At 34.9% G+C, this 19,479-nt stretch overlaps 1 protein-coding gene across 2 annotated transcripts; it reads left to right on the top strand.

The window, feature by feature from the left end:
- The first annotated feature begins 10,506 nt into the window (after positions 1-10,506).
- On the top strand, positions 10,507-19,305 carry LOC109001550 (probable galactinol--sucrose galactosyltransferase 2). 2 transcript variants are annotated; one of them, XM_018978898.2, is made up of 14 exons: positions 10,507-10,766; positions 12,930-13,137; positions 13,400-13,647; positions 13,956-14,046; positions 14,240-14,288; positions 14,468-14,559; positions 14,658-14,765; positions 15,843-15,965; positions 16,540-17,092; positions 17,247-17,314; positions 17,447-17,581; positions 17,683-17,900; positions 18,180-18,268; positions 18,379-19,305. In XM_018978898.2, the coding sequence occupies exons 2-14, from the start codon at positions 12,947-12,949 to the stop codon at positions 18,739-18,741; spliced, it is 2,328 nt and encodes a 775-aa protein (XP_018834443.1). In that variant the 5' UTR covers positions 10,507-10,766; positions 12,930-12,946; the 3' UTR covers positions 18,742-19,305. The 2 variants fall into 2 exon arrangements, with proteins under 2 accessions (XP_018834443.1, XP_018834445.1); XM_018978900.2 differs by lacking the exon at positions 10,507-10,766 and adding an exon at positions 12,743-12,830.
- Positions 19,306-19,479: the final 174 nt, after the last annotated feature.

The following is a 19,479-nucleotide window of genomic DNA, read 5'->3' on the forward strand; positions in this document are numbered from 1 at the left end:
TCATTAAAAATTTGTTTATAAAAAAAAAAAATTTGATTTAAAAAAAACTGTTTTATACTTTTATTAATATATTAGACTATATAATAGTATTAATATTAGACTATTGGTATAGTTATAAGTTATATATTAGTATTAGTTATAAACTTTTAGTGATTTAGTATTAACATTTTATGTAATAATTTATAAATTATAATAAGAAATTATTTCATATATGAATATATATGTTATATATAAAATTTCACATAAAAATTTATAATTATACATTATATATAAAACTTATATATATTAATATTTAATATATATAAAATATTTTGTATAAAACTTATATATAAAAATATTATTTTTTATTTTTTTTAATCAACCGGTCCGGTCCGGTCCAAAAAATTCCAGATCCGGAACCGGCCGGTTTTTACGTTTTAAAAACAGGTTCAAAACCTGTAAAACCGGTCCAGTTCGATCCGGTCCGGTCCGGTTTTTCGGTTTGAGTTTACATCCCTATTTGCTAGTGCGGTTTCTTTTTCTTTACTCATGAGTTAACAAGAGGTATGTATGATATGACTGGGCCTGAATTGGGCTTAGATTGATAATTATCGTAGGCCCAAGCCCACTTTTCTTTTTAGCTAGTTTTAGGTGATCCCTACACGATTAGTCCAAATTTAATAGCAACGGAAGTCCTCGAAGGCTAACGAAGGCAAGCATACGGTATTCAGCCAAGCCTACTTTTGCCTTCCAAACATAGCTGGATGGATCAAACTTACCGGACCACTTACGTAGAGTTGTTTAATCAACCTGTTTGTTTTTTTTTTTTCAGTTATTATTCTTTTATTATTTTTTAATACGACACCAAATAATAAATAAATAATATGGAAAGAGATCGCCGAAATGTAGCACATGCTGTGATTTCGAGTATAAAACTTATTTTATTTTATTTTTTATGTATAAAACAGTTATATGCGCACATTTGTGTTAACACTATCGTGGTTGCTTTCACTGTCAAGTATTGCTGAGTTTGCCCTTTCAACATGCATATGGCTGGTATGGCTTTAAAATAAATGATGGGAAATGCTTTGAGTCTCGAATTTGAATCTTGAAGTTGTGTTTCAAATTCTTTTTTTTTTTTTAGTGATTAAAAAATTATTTTTTAATAATGTTATGAATTTTTTATTTTTTTTAAAATATTTATAATAATTAAAAAATAAAAATAAAATAAAATACACATTCAAAACATATTTTCAGACTATTTTTTCGATAGCGGCAGTTCTCAAATTATGGTAGAGACTGTACGAAGTGTGCCAGTCACTGTGCAATCCCACGCAGACAATCACGAGCAAATTGCAATATCTTGTGCAATTAATTTGAAGCTATCAAGAAGGAAGCAGTTGTTCTTATTAATATTATTAATTGTAGTTAGTTAAAAATATCATCGGCATTTAATTTGATGATTTGATTGAACCCACATGATTTGGATATATAAATCTTCTTATCTTATTTTATATCATCTTATTATTATAATTTTTTAAAATTTTTATATAAAAATATAATAAATAATTTAATTTTTTTAAATTCTAAAATAAAAATAAGACTAAAAAATTATATCTAATAATATTTTATTTAATTATTATTTAAAATATTTTATTTTATCTCATCTCAACTGTTTATCCGTATGTCCTACCACAATATATAAATTAATAATCTTTTGTCCTTATCCACACACTCATGTGACACGTACCCGGCCACAATATTTTAACGATCGACGTCTGTCTGACCATAAAAAAAAATAAAAAATAAAAATAAAAATAAAAATAAAAACTGAAAATCGAGCGGTCTAGGCTCAACATATGCATTGCAAAATTCCGAAGTATTCGATTCCATTAATGTTTAATAAGTATAAAGTGGTTTTAAATGGCACTAAAAATGATTGCCGAGTACGTACGTACGTAGCTAGAATGAGAAAAATCATAAACATATAATATTTTTTATAATATATTTCATAATCATATTCTAAAATAAGGAGTATTATTATAAAATGTCATATAAAATAACACCACTTTATAAAAATATCTTTATTTTATATCATATATTATAAAAAATATTGTATATATCATTACTCAAACTATAAACCTTTCATCAATAAAAACAAGTTATATATATTCATTCCTGCGTGCATGCAGATCTACTGAACAAAGTCACCTTTGCTGCGTCGTTGACTGTGCACGCGATATATAGTCAATGGTACGACGTTGAGGGCCGTTACATGCTCGCACTGCACGATAGTCGAATAGCTATGCTAAACAAATCGTGTTTTTAGATTGTGTTTGTATTGTATTTGTGTCGTGTTAAATTATAAATATTTAATTATACAGATAAACTTGAACCCGACTTGTAACGGCCTGTACCCGAATGGGTTAGAGAGTTACTAACTTTTACTTAAAATCATATCTCATAGTACAGATATAGATTCTAATTTCTCAATTACATATAGATCTTATTATTTTAAATCAACTACTCCAAATAATTAATTAGGAATACCACAAAATCTTAATATAAACGTCAACCTCTCAACATACCACATCATCAAAATACAACAAGTTTATTGAATAAAAATTTTCAATAACTATGACATCCTTTTGTGCTTAATCCATTGTGCTGAACTAATATCGTTCATGCTTCTTAATCTTAATCATCAATTGAAACATTCAGATTATTTGAAAAATATTATATAGATAAGGGATGAATTATCAATAATTCAATAAATAGATAACATATATTAATATGTAAACATGAATCATTTACAGAGTTCAGAATGCAAAACAAAACATTTAGTTTTATAATGCCAAAACAAAACATGTTACTAAAATATCAGAACGATGGTTTAGAAAATACTCATATTCAAAAGTTTTTTGGCATAACATAACATAACTACACATCATCATCATATCATATCGTATTAGAGCATAATATCAAAACATAGATTATGTTTAACCCTCGTGGTAAGGTTGTGCTATCTCCGGTGACCAAACTAAGTAGAGAAAGAAGTGAATATTCCCCTTATCATTCTTAGAGTCCCGAGTGTGCACACAAGAAAAGCTACGCAGAAAACCACTTTGTTTCCAAAGTAAGTGCACTCAGAGACAGGGCAGTTGATACCAACCCAAACAGAGGCCATAGTTTTACACCCGTGGTAAAGTCAGAGCAGAGTAGAAATAGAGCCAGATACGAAATCAGAATGTCATGCCAAAGGTTTTCAGATGCCATATTATTTAAAAACAGAGTACTGAACAAAATCATATCATTTTCACATAATCAAAATAGATTCAGAGTGTCTCCACATAATTATGCACAAATTTTCAAATTTTATATTCTCTCTTTTTACACAGTTTAGAAACAGAATGCCAAAAATATTATTTATGTCTACACCAATCATGACATAAATAGTTTTTTCTTTTATGCAGATTTCATGAATAATGCAGAATAAATAATTGAGATTGTTTCAAATTTCTTTTCATATCAAAACATGCATATTTTTCCAAAATAAATCTCAGTCCATTTATTTTATGAAAAATTTAGCATAGGAACTTCGTTTCCTTGGATTTTTTAACTTCTCTGAATGTTGTCACCACAGTGCCAAGCAAATATAAATTGACACCTATAAATATGCAGGTACTTGCATCAATTTACCATCATGCGTGACTCTTTAATTAAGCACTTACTTTACAATTAAGAACCTAAAATGACTAAATAACCCAAATATCTTAAACCTAAAATTTATTTTCAACCTAGCTCACTACAAAATATTATAGTGGTGTTCTACCGCAATTAAAATAAGTCCAACTTAACAATCTAACTCATTAGTAAAATCAATCTGCTTAAAGTATTTTATTATAATATATTAAATAATAGTGAAAACTCGTTTCATAAAATAGACTTATTCGTATTCAAAGTGTTAAGAATAAATTTTACTTTTATTATTTACAGCTAAAATTTTAGTTTTAAAACTAATACTAAGTAATATAATTTAAACTCTTAAGTATTTTATGGATAAATTCAGACATTTAAAAATCAGACCCACAACTAATAAGCCCAAGGTAAAAATCAAGTTAACTTAAAGCATGTTGCACGTGAAATGATGGCCAAAATGGCTGCTGCCATAACCTAGGTAATAAAGTAAATGAGTATTTCATGTGAATATACTTACAGAAGACTAAACGGTAGCCTCACTCATGGAAGAAAATGGTCGTGCGACAGATAGGAGAGTTCCATCCTCACTGAGAAAGAAGGGTATACGTGATGGAGCAGGGGGCCGGGCTGGCCGGGATCACTTACGGTGATTCTAGTGAGAAAGAGTTAACGTGAGGAAGAGAGATTACTGAGGAACAAAAGGCGACGGAGGCTTACGGTTGGTGTTGGGCAGTGCTAGGGTGGCGTTTGGTTGCTCTTGGTGGCTGAGTTGAATGGTTCGGGGATGGTAAGACCTTCACGGTGGTGCTGCTCGAGCTTGTGTGAGCGAGGGCTCGTGGACTAGTGATCATGGTGGTAGTTCTTGGTAGTGGAGGCTAACCACGATGGTTCCGACGTAGGGTGGTGTCGTCTTTTTCAGTGGAGTTTCCAGCATGTAGCGGTGGCTTAAGGGGTGGTGGATTGGTGGAGTCAAACTGCTCTATTTTAGTGTAGGGAGAATAGGGGACTTGGAGGTTTGCATGGCTTGTTGGCTATACCTACGCGGTTGTTTAGGGTTGGGCTGGGCTGCGGTGGCTGAGTACAGCTGGGGCTTCATGCTTGGTTGTTTATGGTTGGATGTGTGAGTCGTGGCTGTGGTGCAGTGACGAATAACACTGAGACATGGCTTACTCATCCGTGGGTTGGCAACGGTGATGTTGGCCCTTGGTGGAGGTGCTGCGGCTTGGAACAATATTCGCAAGGGGGGGGGGGGTAGTGCATGGGTTTAGACAATGGCTTTTTGGTTCGTTGTGTGTCTCTGCAAGTTGAGATGCTGTGCATGGGTTTCTCGGTGGGGGCAAAGAGAAGGTTTCGCGTTCATGGAGGTTGGCCGCTGCTTTGATTCAGTGAACTTATAAATATGGGAGGGCGGTTGGTTGTGTGCATGGGCTGAACGCGGGTTTGGTGTGGTTTGCAGTTTCCTTAATTTGTGTGTTGAGGTTGGGTGAGGATTGGAGTAACCTTCGACAACCCTAGATTTTGATTGAAGATGATACGTTAATGAGACTATCGGTTGGAACACATATATGTACGTACTCGGGTGACGGGTCTAGGTGTTTTTATAGCACGCAAGTTGGGCCTTCATCGCGACTTGTGTATTTAATGGGTCGAATTATGATATAGGGCTTGTGTATAATTTTATAGGCTAAATCATGTAATAAGTCTAATTGGTTGATGTTAAATTTCAAATTGAGCCCAATTTGTTCGACGACGTTTTTGACTTATAAAATAATAGTTGTGCCTATCACCAATTAAATAGGATTTACTTGGTCCGTAAATATTTTAATGGACTTTTGTCCAATTATTGAGCCCAATAAAACTCTTATAATCTAACACACAAATTTATGGGCTTGGGGTCTTTCCAAAATTACCTGTCGAATATAATTTGGTCTTCTATAAATATTGGCATATTGATATTCTAAAAAATCATGAACTGCACCTCGACGACTTTAAAATAAAAATTTCAGGCCTATGAGCCTAACTAAATTTCAATAAAATAAATTTGCGGGCTTATCTTATATGGCCTAGTAATTTTAGGTTGTCACACGATCTGTTAAGTTAAACGTGTCAAACTTTCAAATTCTAACCCAACCCATTTAGATAACGAGTCTTGTCGTGTCACCCATTTTGATCTATTTTAATAATTAATTATAAATGTGTCAATACGACAAGGCTCATTTCAACTCGTTCGATGTAAATTGGTTGAACTAACGCACATAATTCATTTGACTTTATTAACATAATTTCACATAAAAGTTAAAATCTATATTTATTAGTAGCCACAACATCTTTAAAAAAAAAAAAGACTATCTATTAACAAAAAATATTAATATTTTTCAAATTTTAACATATAATAAAACTAATATTACAAATCCTACAATAATAAATATAAGTATAGGTCTAATATTACAATCCCAATAAGAAAAACATAAACATACTAAGAAATACCAATATTACAACTCAATAATAATAAAATTTTAATTTTAAAATAAAATCTAAAAGCGTCAAAATAGATTAATTTCAGGTAAAGAGGTTGACCCGTTTTAAATAGTATCTTAAAGGATCAACCCATTTTTACTCAAATCCATTAACATCAAATCTAAATCCATTAATTTTGTATTGCGTTTGTATTAAATTCACGAATTGTATCACGTATTTCCACCCTTGATTAAAATGACCGGACGTGCAATATATTACATGGACGCTAGCTGTTTCGGTGGGGGCTATTTTCGTAAAAACGTTACGCTGATAGATAGTTTAATTGGAATCATGATGCTGCGTGAGAATTAAGCTGAACGCTTACAAATTATTTTGTCTAATCTTGTGCATACGAAATGCTGGAACACGACGTCATCATTCATGAACAATATATAAAGAGGATTATTATATATATGTACGTACGCAGGCTGCATGCAGCTTTATCGAAATAATAGCATGCATGATCATATGATCAATTCTCTAGCAAATGCGCGCAGTGGAGATCAGAGCTTATATATATGTCTTTATCTTTTCATATTAATTTATTCGATTCAGTATTAATTTTCTGGAGCCAAAAAGAAAAAAGAATTACTTAGTTCAGAGAGAAATTTAATTGGATGAAGCTGTAATTCAACTACATGAATTGTTTATACCGAAATGATCAAGATGCATCGCAAAGAACTTGGACTTAATTTTCGTGGGTTATTTGGGAAAACAAAAGCCCAGAAAACAGTAATTTGTTTACAAGTATGATTCAAAATGAAAGAAATTAAGATAATAATATCATATATAGTTTAACGATGTATTTTAAGAAAATAATACATAAAAGATGGCAAGGCTATCACTGCGTGCACGTCTCAAAACTCGCCTTTCCCCAGAAGGAAACAGTAGTAACTCGGAGGATAGAGTTCTATAGAACACAGCAACTGAGAAGAATGACGGCAAAAATGCGAATATGTCAATATCTGAGTCTGACCCAGTCAGAGCTGGCGTGTCCGGACCCCACATGCCGTGATTTGCGTAGTTTCTATTTTCACCTAACCGGATAGACGCGAATTCGGCTGCAAGTTCGTTCCACCATGCCACCATGCATCCTGGGGGCCGCGCCGGGCCCTACAGATGTGAACGCAGTGCGGCGGATATATATTCATTTCATTTTCTTATAGGTGCGTAGCCGAGCACGAAACGAAGTTGTTGCCCTCGTCTGGTGTGGATTTCAGACGTGTTGAGCTGTGACTGGACCAGTCAAACTGTGCCGTAGGTAGGTCACTTTCCCCGTGCCCCAACATATTTTGCCTCCCCTCAATACGAGTTTCACATTCCTCAGAGGGAAATGACAATTTGGTCATGTTTTTGGGTCCAAAGCAAACTATTATTTGTAACGAGATCTTTTATTTCGGAGACTTGAGCCGTTATTGTATAATGGAGGTGATTCGTCTTTGCGGGTAAATGAACTTCATAGGCACATTTCCCTCTAAAGGAAGGAGTCTGACTTGAGCCGTTATTCTTTTTGCTTAGTCAAGATATAAAGACGGAATAATTTTGGTTCGATTCAGACTATGGATAAAGGTGTCAGCCAAGTGGATGGGTTCGGCCGAAAACAAGCAGTCCCTTGATTTGTTGAAGGGTTGGGGTCAGTGGCGGTACCCTCAGAGAGACGAGTGTTTACTTCACGGAGAAGGCAGCAGCAGTGACATTTCCTTCCTAGTAGTGGGCCAAACGTCTGCCCTGTTGAGAGAAAAACAAATTAGTTCCTGTAAAGTATAATAAAAAACATGTGATATATATATAATCAAAAGAAATTATAAAAATAAGTTAAAAGAAGGATAATAATATAATTTCAATTGAAAACTAGTAAGTCAAATAGTAATAAATTTAAACAAACCATAACTTTAAGCAAGTTTAATAAATAAAGCATGTTTATGGTAGATATTCCTATAATAAATGAATTTGAATTTGAGTATGGTTATTAAAAATTTAGGAGCATATAAATATAAAAAATATAAAGTATGGTGAACAAATTCAAATATAGCAGTTGAGTGTTATGAATCTCACCACCCAATACATAAAAAAGAATAATTTATAATCAGAAACATGAATGAAGTAAATTTCATGATGTCGATAGCTTATGATTAGGAATGGACATAAGAAAGTAATGCATTTTAAAACCATTAATTTAATAAGCAGAATATTTTAAGATAGATAATGACTTCATTTCAACGTACTTTGAATAAGAAGTATACTCAATAAATAACAATTATATGTCTTTTGTGTCTATTAGAGGACATGTGTCATGATCTAATAGGTCTAATTCTAAGGCAAACGCCATGAGTGGAGTTGATCCTATTCAATAAAGAAAAAGTCTCCTCCATCCATTTTTTTAAATTCTATAAGCTTTAAAATAAATAAATAAATATGATATAAATTACCAATTAAATAGAACCTCCATCAAAATAACATGAATGACCAAAAGAATAAAAAATGACACTGCCAATATAGAGGAAACATTGGAGGAAAATGAAGATTAAATTCAAGGAAGTTGAAAATCTAGAAATATCTTGAGGGCATCATAAATATCAACATTTTAAACATATATCGCCACACAGCCTCAAATTAGACTCCTTAAAAAACTTTTTTAATCTAAATATATGTTTCAATAGGCCAAAACCAACCATTGAAATAGATATATTCATAACATCGTCGGTTACCTCGGGACTATTTGAAGTAGAACAAAGAAGTCCAACTGATTTTACAAACTCAATCGAGCTGAAAATAATAGAGAATGAAAATTAGGAATGGACTACCAACAAGCATAAAAATTATATGATTCTTTTTGTGGCATTATAATTGAGACCTAACTGTAGAAACATTAAACAGTGTTAGAATTCAAATATATTATTAATTTTATTCTTTCATTTTATATAATATGAAGATGATAGATCATTATTTAGGTAAAAATATTTACTCTATGACATGATTTTTTAGATAACCTCATAAATAATCATTCAAATTTCAATTAAGTCAAAATTAATTTGGTTAGAATTTTTTTTAAACAAATCCACATCATTTGAGTCTTGAAAAAATACAATTGATAAAATCTTTTCAATATTTAGAACATGAATAATAAAAAATTTAATTTGGAGACAAAATACTCGTTGAACAAAAAATAAATCAGAGATGAAAATTTTAGCATTCAACACATTTTTATTTCTTTTTATATATATAAAAAAATAAAAATATGGATCAATCATTACATCGCAGGGACCAACAAACATCAGTTGCTCACGGAAGGGCACAATTGAAAGTTTCAAACAAAAAGTTCTATGTTCATATGCTGTAGCCGCTTTTAATATATAAGAGAACAAAAAATATTCGCAACCTCCTAACGCTTTACATTTTATATTATTTTTAATTTTTATTATTATTTTTTTAAAATAAAAAATTTGAAATAATTTAAAAACAATAAACTCAAAAAAAAATTTTAAAAAAATATTAAAAAATTAAAAAATTTAAAAAAGTGTGGAGTGTGGAGTGTGGTGGAGGTTGTATAGCAATGCTCATAAGAGAAAGGGAAAGAGAAACAAAGCCTTCATTTGTTTTCAATTAAATTTTTTGAAATATATATAAATAGTACTTAACTATATTGAGTTTAGATAAGTTAAAATAAAATAAGATAAAATTATATTTATTTATTGAAATGAGATTTAATTTAATTTTTTTTAAGTATTTATGATTGTGGGACTCACGACTTTTTTTTTTTTTTTTTTCCTCTTTTTTAGGGTTGTGTTGCCTTTTTTTTTTTCACATTTCGGCGTTACTGCCATTAGGACTTATTAATATTTATCACTTACATTTTTTTCTTTTTTAGGTTCTCACACATTTCGGCGTTATTACCATTGAGATTCACTTATAAAAACTATTTGCTGCCGAAAGAGGAACCCAAGAGAAAGAAAGGATAGGCTTCACTGGTAGTTTTTCTTTTATGTATAATACAGTTGATGAATATTAATAAAATAATAAAAAATAAAATTAGATGATATAAAATAAGTGAAAAAAATAAGTATTTATTTTTAAAAAGTGTCTTACCATATAAAGCTTAAAAAAAAAAATCAAAATTTATTGTTTTATCTGTCAAAGCAAATGAGTCCTAAAATATCTACGTATTTTTAGAGGATATGTAGACCAGAGGAGAACCCCGATCAGTTGCCTCCACTCCAGGTGTCATGATCTGGAAACAACAATCCCCTTCGAACATGTTCGAAGTTTAACGCTTGACATTCTATATAAACCTCCCTCATCCCCTTAGTTTTTCCCACTTCGTTTCGGTTTGAGTCGTGAGAAACAAATCCTTTTACTGATCGTTGCTTTCGTGCCCTCCACTTACAGGGCATTAGAAGAGGCATTTCTTCGTGGAATGCGCTTCTTCTTCCGCTGAGCGATAATTTCTCTGGATTTCTGTATTTTGAGCGCTCTTTATCTCTCTACATCTCTCGCTTACAGGAGAAAGTCCTTGCCCCTTCTTTGGGAGTCAAGACCGTACGTTTTCGGCGCAGCGGCGAGGGATCTAGCTGGTGAGTTTTAGCGAATATCTTTGGTGGACTTGTTTAGTAATTTTAGCTTTTGTTCCTTCTGTTTTGTGCTATTAGAGCTGTAGCCTGTTGCGCTGTGGTGGCCGATAATTTTTGAACCATTACGTTGATTACGAAGTGCGTCTGCTTGACAATTGAGAAAATTCTGAGGGATTCCTTCTGAAAATTGAGTCTCTTGCCAGTTTTCTGAGATTTTCTTTGATTTTGGATAATCAGTGACCACATTGATCCTTTCGTTCTGTTTCGAAAGGGAATCCAAACTTCGAAGAGTTGAGGAGGTGAATGAATACAGTAGTGTTTTGACGTACTGTTTGCTTCGTGCATGCTAAGATGGTTGTTCTTGCACAATTCTGAACTCTAGTAGGCTTCTTAAGATACCGTTAATGAAGAACATCCCCTCGAATAGCTCCGGATTTTCGTTCTTTGCCTCAATATTCTCGCGGACCACGATGCACGCATGGACGATATCATCAGATAACTTATATATCTTAATAATTCTATGTTAATACATCATCAATTAATACACGCTGTTCTAAGCTGAAAGCTTGCAAATTTAGTCCATACTCTGTAAATTTCATCCTTTAAACTCCGATCGTGATCTCTGTTCCTCTCTGGAACTCTTCATCCGAAAAACTAAAACGAAATAAACGAAACAAAAGTCACCAGCTTCATGTTGATTGAGAATTATATTTTCTTTTTGCGGTCGTAATCTGTCCGTAAGTGGAGATTTCAGGTTGGCCGAGCTCTTTTCTTCGTGCAAGCGAACAATTTGAACCTTTTTATGCTTCCCCTTTTCTTCGATAACTTTTGTTCCCTTACATCTTTGCGTAGCTCTGAATGGATTGTTTTGTCTCGTGTGTCTTGGTGACACGAAAAGCTTTCTAAAGTTTAAAGTGGAGAGTGGAAAGAGAACGCTGTGGTCCACCCATGGCTCTGCTCAAAATCGTTTCCTTGTTTGTTTTGATTAATGATTTTAAAAAGCTCTAAATAGATAAATTCTAGACAGTTCTTTATAAAAAAAAAAAAAAAAATTAGATCCCACTTTAAAGAAATGTAAAAAGAAAATATTCTTTATTTGTAAAATTTCATCATTTACAAAGGGTTAGATAAAACTTATCTAAGCATTACTCTCTCTCTCTCTCTCTCTTTTGTTTTTTCGTTTTTTACGCTGTGACTTGTGTCTCTGATCGTCTTTTCATATTTTTCTTGAAACTGCCTGATCTTCTTTTAAATTACGCAATTAGCACCTACAGGAAGCCGGAAGATTTTTTTGGCAAATAGTTGGAAAAAAGGTGTAATTAATTGGACATTCCAGGGTTTTAGGCTTTTAACTATCTAGGTTCGAATGTTAAGTGGGACCAGTTTATATTTACCAATCTTTGCAAAAAGCATATGACTTATGCCTTGTTTCACGTGACTTTTAAAAAAAAAAAAATTTGAACAAAGAGAACGTACGTAATGCTTTTATAGTTTTTGTTTTGTATAAATCTTCGTAATTTTTTAATACTTTATACTTTATATTATTTTTAATTTTTATTAATTTTTCTTTTTATCAAATATTTATTATATAAATAATAAATAGAAAATTTAAAATAATTTTTAAAAAATAAACTCAAAATTTTTTTTTAAAAGAATTAAAAAATTTTAAAAATATAAAATAGAGTGGGGTAGAGGATGTATTGCAAAACTCGTTTGTTTTTGAGCCGTTTCGAGAGGTGAAAATGCTCAAGATCACTGCATCTTTAAGGCCATTGGGGTGGATCGCTCCATCATGGAAATCACGTTTAGAAAGGATCACTAATTACCGTGTGGATCCCTGCTCCGTTGAAGAAGTCACGTGTCAAATATCCGAGAATACAGATGAGCTTACGTGGGAGTTACGAGCCCCTAGGTTCGGACCTCCCCTTTCCTTTGACCAACGGGTCCTCTCTTCACAAGTTTCTTGTCTCTTATATTAATTTCTTTTCGTCCTTCTATGTGCTCAATCATGATATTAGCTTAGCTTCTCTAGTGGTTTCTCCAGTTGTTTTATCTGAAGGAACTTTTGTAAGCGTTCACTTCATTGAACTTGCATTTCTGTTAGGTTCACTTTGTTTCTAGCCTATGTTAGTTCCATTATTGATGATGTTTTATTTTGTGGGGCAGTACTTGAGAGCTCAAAAATGACGGTCACATCGATGATCTCCATCAGCAATGGAAACCTTGTGGTTCATGGGAAGACAATACTGACTGGAGTGCCTGATAATATTGTGCTGACTCCGGGTTCAGGTTTGGGGCTTGTCGCTGGTGCTTTCATTGGTGCCACGGCTCCCCATAGCAAAAGCCTCCATGTGTTTCCTATGGGTGCTTTAGAGTAAGTTATTCTTCTTTGATAATTTACCATCATGCATCCATGAGTTTTATCCATTTGCTACTCTCGAACAAGTCACTCTGCTGCTACTGATCTGCATGCTTGTAGCTAACTCCGCTAGCATTTACCATGTAGCAGAGTTTGGTTTTGGAATTTGGTTATTCGCCTATTATCAAGTTAACCTTAATTTGTGTGTGTATCGCAGTGCTGTAGTTTATTTTTTAAGTCCCAAGTATGTTAAAATTTCACAATGACTTTGTAACAGGGGTCTCCGATTCATGTGTTGTTTCCGATTCAAGCTGTGGTGGATGACTCAAAGAATGGGGACATGTGGGAGAGACGTTCCTCTTGAGACTCAATTCATGCTTGTAGAAAGCAAAGATGAAACCGAGGGAGGCAATCAAGATGACACCCCAACGATATACACAGTCTTCCTCCCACTCCTTGAAGGCCAGTTCCGTGCTGCTCTGCAGGGCAACGATAAGAATGAGATTGAGATTTGCATCGAGAGTGGTGAGTTGATTAAGGCCATCAAAAAGTTTCTGATGTAGGCACTGCATTCCCTCCCCACCATACCATTATTTAGGGCTATATCTGGTCCCATCCCAAACGCCACTAAAGAAGAAGACTGACCATTCGTATGCGCGGTGGAGCTGTCTCTAATGCAAACACAATCAGGCTGGAGAAACCACCGATGATTTTTATCATTCAAATGAATCAATTTAATGGAGTTTAGAGCATTTGGGGAAAAAATAGAAAGGATAGAGTCCGAAAGAACCGAAACGACTTGTTTTTTTGTGGTGTGTGATTTGGTTTTGCAGGAGATACTGCTGTTGAGACAAATCAAGGCCTTCACCTGGTATACATGCATGCTGGAACTAATCCCTTTGAAGTAATCACCCAGGCTGTAAAGTGAGTCCTTTAAAGTCCCTTGAATGATTTTCTTCTCCTGCATTTAGATTTCTTTTTAAGATACTGAAACGCTATGTATTTTTAAGCTTTTCTATGGATGAACTACCAGAAGGATCTTGAATTAAGAGACTGTGTTTTCTTCCTACTTTCTGGACAATGAGTCATGATTCCTTAATTGCTTTTATTTAAACAGGGCTCTTGAAAAACACATGCAAACTTTTCTTCATCGAGAGAAGAAAAAGGTAAGAACACCTCTCTTTGTTTGTTTATAGTCCATTGGTATTGGGCAAAACTTTGCAAGTGCAGAAATAATTGAAAATTAGATAAATGGCTGATAGAAAAGCAAGTGGGTCCATGAAATTATAATATATGCAGTTATGTCTGGATAAATCTGATGATACTCTTGTGCTGGTGGATGCAGTCGCCTTCTTTCCTTGACTGGTTTGGCTGGTGCACTTGGGATGCTTTCTATACTGATGTCACTGCTGAGGGTGTTGAAGAAGGGCTTAAAAGGTAATTTATTGCAGAGGATGTAGCTTCTTTGAAATACCTGTTTTTGAAATACGGGCATATAATATCAGTCACCGAGTTGTACTCTGGAATAATTGCAGTTTAACCGAAGGAGGGACGCCTCCAAGATTCCTAATCATAGATGATGGCTGGCAACAGATTGAAAATAAACCCAAGGATGCTGATACCGTTGTACAAGAAGGAGCACAGTAAGATCTCTCTCTCTCTCTCTCTCTCTCACACGCATGTAGAGTTTGCACACTTTGAGTGAACTGCTATATAAACATTATTAATTTCCTTTTCTTGTTCTCCCCCCAATAAGGAACTCTTCATATTGGATCATTTTTCCATTCATTTTGCCATGTTCTCGTCAATGCCATGCAATATAGGTGACCCATGAAGAATTGAATTATTAAGATTGCGTTTGGATGTTGAGTTGAGTTGAGTTCTTTATGAATATTAGTGAGTTGCGATGGTTGAGTGAGTTTTGTGGGGTCCATCTAAGATGAGTTTAAATGTGTTTGGATGTTAAGATGAATTTAGATGTATTTATGGGAAGTTGAAAAAGGTTGTAGGTCTCACGTGTAAAGAAGTTTTGAGTTGAGATGAGTTTAATAATTTGAGAGTTGAGTGTTTGGGTATCAGACTTAGTTTAAAATTAGACTGAACTGAGTTGATCTCAGTTGAGTCTGTCAACCAAACGGGGCCTAACAATAATTAACTGGCATGAGAAAACTCTTCATGAAGTTTTAACAATAAGTAGTTTCTAGGTTAATGTCTGTTGAACTTCTAAGGACAGCTGATCATCTCAGTGTTTTCCTCAATGTATTACTGCTATACATCTACTTCATGTTAGACCACGAAGTTGAAATGTAAACAAGAGAGTTTTAACCCATTCGGTATCTATGTTTGTTTTCCCATGGAAGTTTTAGACAATGTCTTCCACTCATGTGAATAGCTGACACCATCAACCTGTGGATGGAGTGGCATGGGGATTTAGAAATCTTTCTAAGTAATATGCCCAGATCATATTCGATGTCCCACAAGTGATTCACACAGATATATTAGTTGAGGACTCCACCTAAAGGCTGAAGTTTATCTTGAAGTTTGGCCTTAGATCAGTCTGTTGCTGTATGCATGTGCATAACATGGTATAGACTGTATAGTACAAGTTGGATGGCTCCTATTGTCTTTTTTCTTTTGCATCCACTTTTCCCCCCCTCCTGTGCTATTTGTTCTAATCAAAGCAGTTGGTTACTGATTCATTGACCAATTATTGGATGCAGGTTTGCAAGTAGGCTGACTGGAATAAAGGAGAATGGAAAATTCCAAAAGAATGGCCAGAGCAATGAACAGGTCTCAGGCTTGAAGCAAGTTGTAGATGACTCCAAGCAACGTCACAATGTCAAGTAAGTCGGCCTAGTTAATCTTTTGGTATTCTGCTAGTATTGTGGCATATCACTTGTATCATCTCAGACAATAGATCAAAGAGCTGTAAATAATTCTCCTATATGACCTGGTCTCGATACAATATCTCTTTGCTACAATCTTACAGGCATTGGTTAAATCTGAATTTTTTATTTTTTACTTTTTATTTTTATTATTTTTTTTTTACTTTCTGTGTTTGCCTTTGCACATCATAGCCTCTCAAATAAAAATTTCATTTTCTTTGCTTTAATATCAACTATGATTAAGGAGATTTGAAAAATTTCTCTTCGATTGCCAGTAACTATTCCTATATTGGTAATTCAGAACAGAAAATGTGTTAGCAAGAAGCAATTTATCAAAAAAATATGAATTTATAATATTGGTCAAAGAATGGTTCAGTCTCTGTAGTCTCTTGCATTCAATAACTTGGAAGGTCAACATTTTAATTGCTATGGCTGCAAGAAAAAATATTGAAATTGGATTTGCTTATATTCCTTTAGAAAGGAAAGAATATTTTACTCATCAGTTCTATTTCTATTGTTTGCTGGGATGCAGATATGTGTACGTCTGGCATGCTCTGGCTGGTTATTGGGGTGGGGTGAAGCCAGCAGCTTCTGGTATGGAGCACTACGACACTGCTCTCGCATACCCAGTGCAGTCCCCTGGTGTACTAGGCAACCAACCGGACATAGTCATGGACAGTCTGGCTGTTCATGGCTTGGGACTGGTGCATCCAAAGAAGGTTTTCAACTTCTATAATGAGCTTCATGCTTACTTGGCTTCATGTGGGATAGATGGAGTAAAAGTTGACGTGCAAAGCATTATTGAGACTCTTGGTGCTGGCCACGGTGGCAGAGTTTCTCTTACACGTAGCTACCACCAGGCCCTCGAGGCGTCAATTGGTCGAAACTTCCCCGACAATGGATGCATTGCTTGCATGTGTCACAACAACGATGGGATCTACAGTGCCAAGCAGACTGCTATTGTGCGAGCTTCCGATGACTTTTACCCTCGGGACCCTGCTTCCCATACCATCCATATTTCATCTGTTGCTTACAATTCCCTCTTCCTCGGAGAATTTATGCAACCTGACTGGGATATGTTCCATGTAAGTAAAAATCAATCATTTTATGCCTTCATTTTCTTGTTCATCAAGTCTGAGTCCTGATTAGTTTAAGCCGACATTGACCGGTGATTCTTGGGAACTTGTGATGCTTTAAATCTAAAGGTGTAAATATTGATCAAAGAATCTATTTTTGCAGAGTCTACACCCAGCAGCAGATTATCATGGTGCAGCTCGTGCTATTGGTGGATGCCCTATCTATGTTAGGTAATAGGATTATTTTTCTATATATGAAAATACTGAAGTTATATGTTGTAATAGGATTACTTTTGCATTGTTCATAACACGATCAAAATAAGGTTTTAATCTCTAAATATTTATTTGTCTTGTTTCTAACAGTGATAAACCTGGCAATCACAACTTTGAACTTCTGAAGAAACTGGTCCTCCCTGATGGTTCAGTTCTCCGTGCCCAGCTACCTGGTAGACCCACCCGCGACTGTCTCTTTGCTGATCCAGCTAGAGATGGGACCAGGTTTGTTACACGTTTCCATTTCCCATTCTACTCCTTAAACATGGAGCTTTGCCAAAAAAAAAAAAAAAAAAAAACCTTGTTCAAACAATTTTATGTTGCAGCTTGCTCAAAGTATGGAATGTGAACAAATGTTCCGGAGTAGTTGGCGTGTTCAACTGCCAAGGAGCTGGATGGTGCAAGATTGAGAAGAAGACCCGCATCCATGATGCATCTCCTGGAACCCTTACTGGTTGTATCCAAGCTGCTGATGTTGAACTCTTGGCTCAAGTTGCTGGGGCCAATTGGAATGGGGAGACACTAGTTTATGCCCATAGATCAGGTGAAATTTTCTTTCTTCGAGCCTACAATTTTTTACTAGCGTCTTTGCAGAACAATTGCCTGTGCGCCATGGAAAGTAAGCAGCAGATATAAAATTGCGGGTGATCAACTTTAAATCGATATGAAAGAATAGTTCTGCATTAGAATGTTTAAAATAATACTGAAGATAGATATTATAACCCAGGCTCATATATTTTCTCAGAATGAGGAAGTCATGGTAAAACTTCTAGTGTTACAACATTCTGAAAGGTTGTAAACAACTTTACTTTTTGTATTTCAGGAGAAGTGGTTCGGTTTCCAAAAGGTGCTTCAGTGCCGGTGACACTCAAAGTTCTTGAGTATGAACTTTTCCACTTCTGTCCGCTTAAGGTAAGACTTTCTGGACACCCTCCAATTCATCTTTCTTTTCTTTCTTTCTTTTCCCCTTCAGGCTGCTCTGCGAAAAAACATACTGAATTTACGGAGTCTCTGTGATGTAGGAAATCACATCCAGCATTTCATTTGCTCCAATAGGCCTGCTGGACATGTTCAACAGCAGCGGTGCTGTGGAGCAGATTGAGGTCCATATGACTTCGGACAGGAAACCTGAGCTATTTGATGGTGAAGTGTCCTCAGAGCTGACCAGTTCTCTCAGTGAGAACCGATCTCCAACTGCAACAATTGCCGTCAAAGTTCGGGGATGTGGACGGTTTGGTGCTTACTCTTCCCAGCGTCCATTGAAGTGCACAGTCGGCAATGCAGAGACCAATTTCAACTATGACGATGCCACCGGCTTGGTTATCTTTAACATACCAGTACCAAAAGAAGAGAATTACAGATGGTCTCTAGAGATCCAAGTCTAAGTGGTTCAATATCATGATTTGTCAATTAGAGCCCTACCCATTATTTTGGGAGCGGGGCCAGGGTTAGTAGGGCTTAGGGTTCGAGCACAAGTTTGCTGGTGAAAGTGTACTGCAGAGAGGGAGAGCTTTTGCAGTGGAATAACTCGGGCGATCTATGTTTGTTGTTCTCTTTAATAAAGATCTTATATTTTTAATATCCTCTAATGGTAGTGGATAAAGCAATTGTACCCAAATGTATCTTCATGCAAGGCAGTGATTCACCTCTCAAAACATGTCACTCTCACTGTCTGTCTTATTTTGTTGATGACGATTCTTTAGCCACCTTTTCTCCTTGTCGTCAACATATTCGGACCATATGTTGACAATAGTGGTAATGGCATTGTAGGTGGAAATGCATCTCTACTCTTTGAGCTTAATCCTACTGTCTATGATGGGACTTCCACTTGTTGGGAGAGCGTGGGGCTTGGATTCTTGGGCATAAAGCCTGAAGTTTCTTCTCTGCAACCTGTTTTTATGTTTTTGTCTTTTTTTTAATTTCTGTAATGCAAGATAGAAACTTACCTAAAAGATTGTGTTCCCCTCCGAATAAATGATCGAGGCACATCAATGTTCTATGCAAGTAAAATGCGATGGCTTGCCTACATACATTAGCAAGAAAAAGGAGGTCCATTAAGGGCCAAAATGACTTGGTTTCCTAAAACACTGATTCTGTGGCCAGGCTCAGGCTTCTCAAAACTG

Source organism: Juglans regia, chromosome 3, assembly GCF_001411555.2.
Source record: "Juglans regia cultivar Chandler chromosome 3, Walnut 2.0, whole genome shotgun sequence".
NCBI classification, from domain to species: domain Eukaryota; kingdom Viridiplantae; phylum Streptophyta; class Magnoliopsida; order Fagales; family Juglandaceae; genus Juglans; species Juglans regia.

What these genes read in the sequence shown, in the direction of transcription:
- LOC109001550 (XM_018978898.2), top strand. Translation starts at nt 12,947, where the DNA reads ATGACGGTCACATCGATGATCTCCATCAGCAATGGAAACCTTGTGGTT. An exon ending in GTTGAAGAAGGGCTTAAAAG is followed by an intron (nt 14,560 to 14,657) that starts GTAATTTATTGC and finishes GAATAATTGCAG; the next exon opens with TTTAACCGAAGGAGGGACGC. An exon ending in GTTGTACAAGAAGGAGCACA is followed by an intron (nt 14,766 to 15,842) that starts GTAAGATCTCTC and finishes TATTGGATGCAG; the next exon opens with GTTTGCAAGTAGGCTGACTG.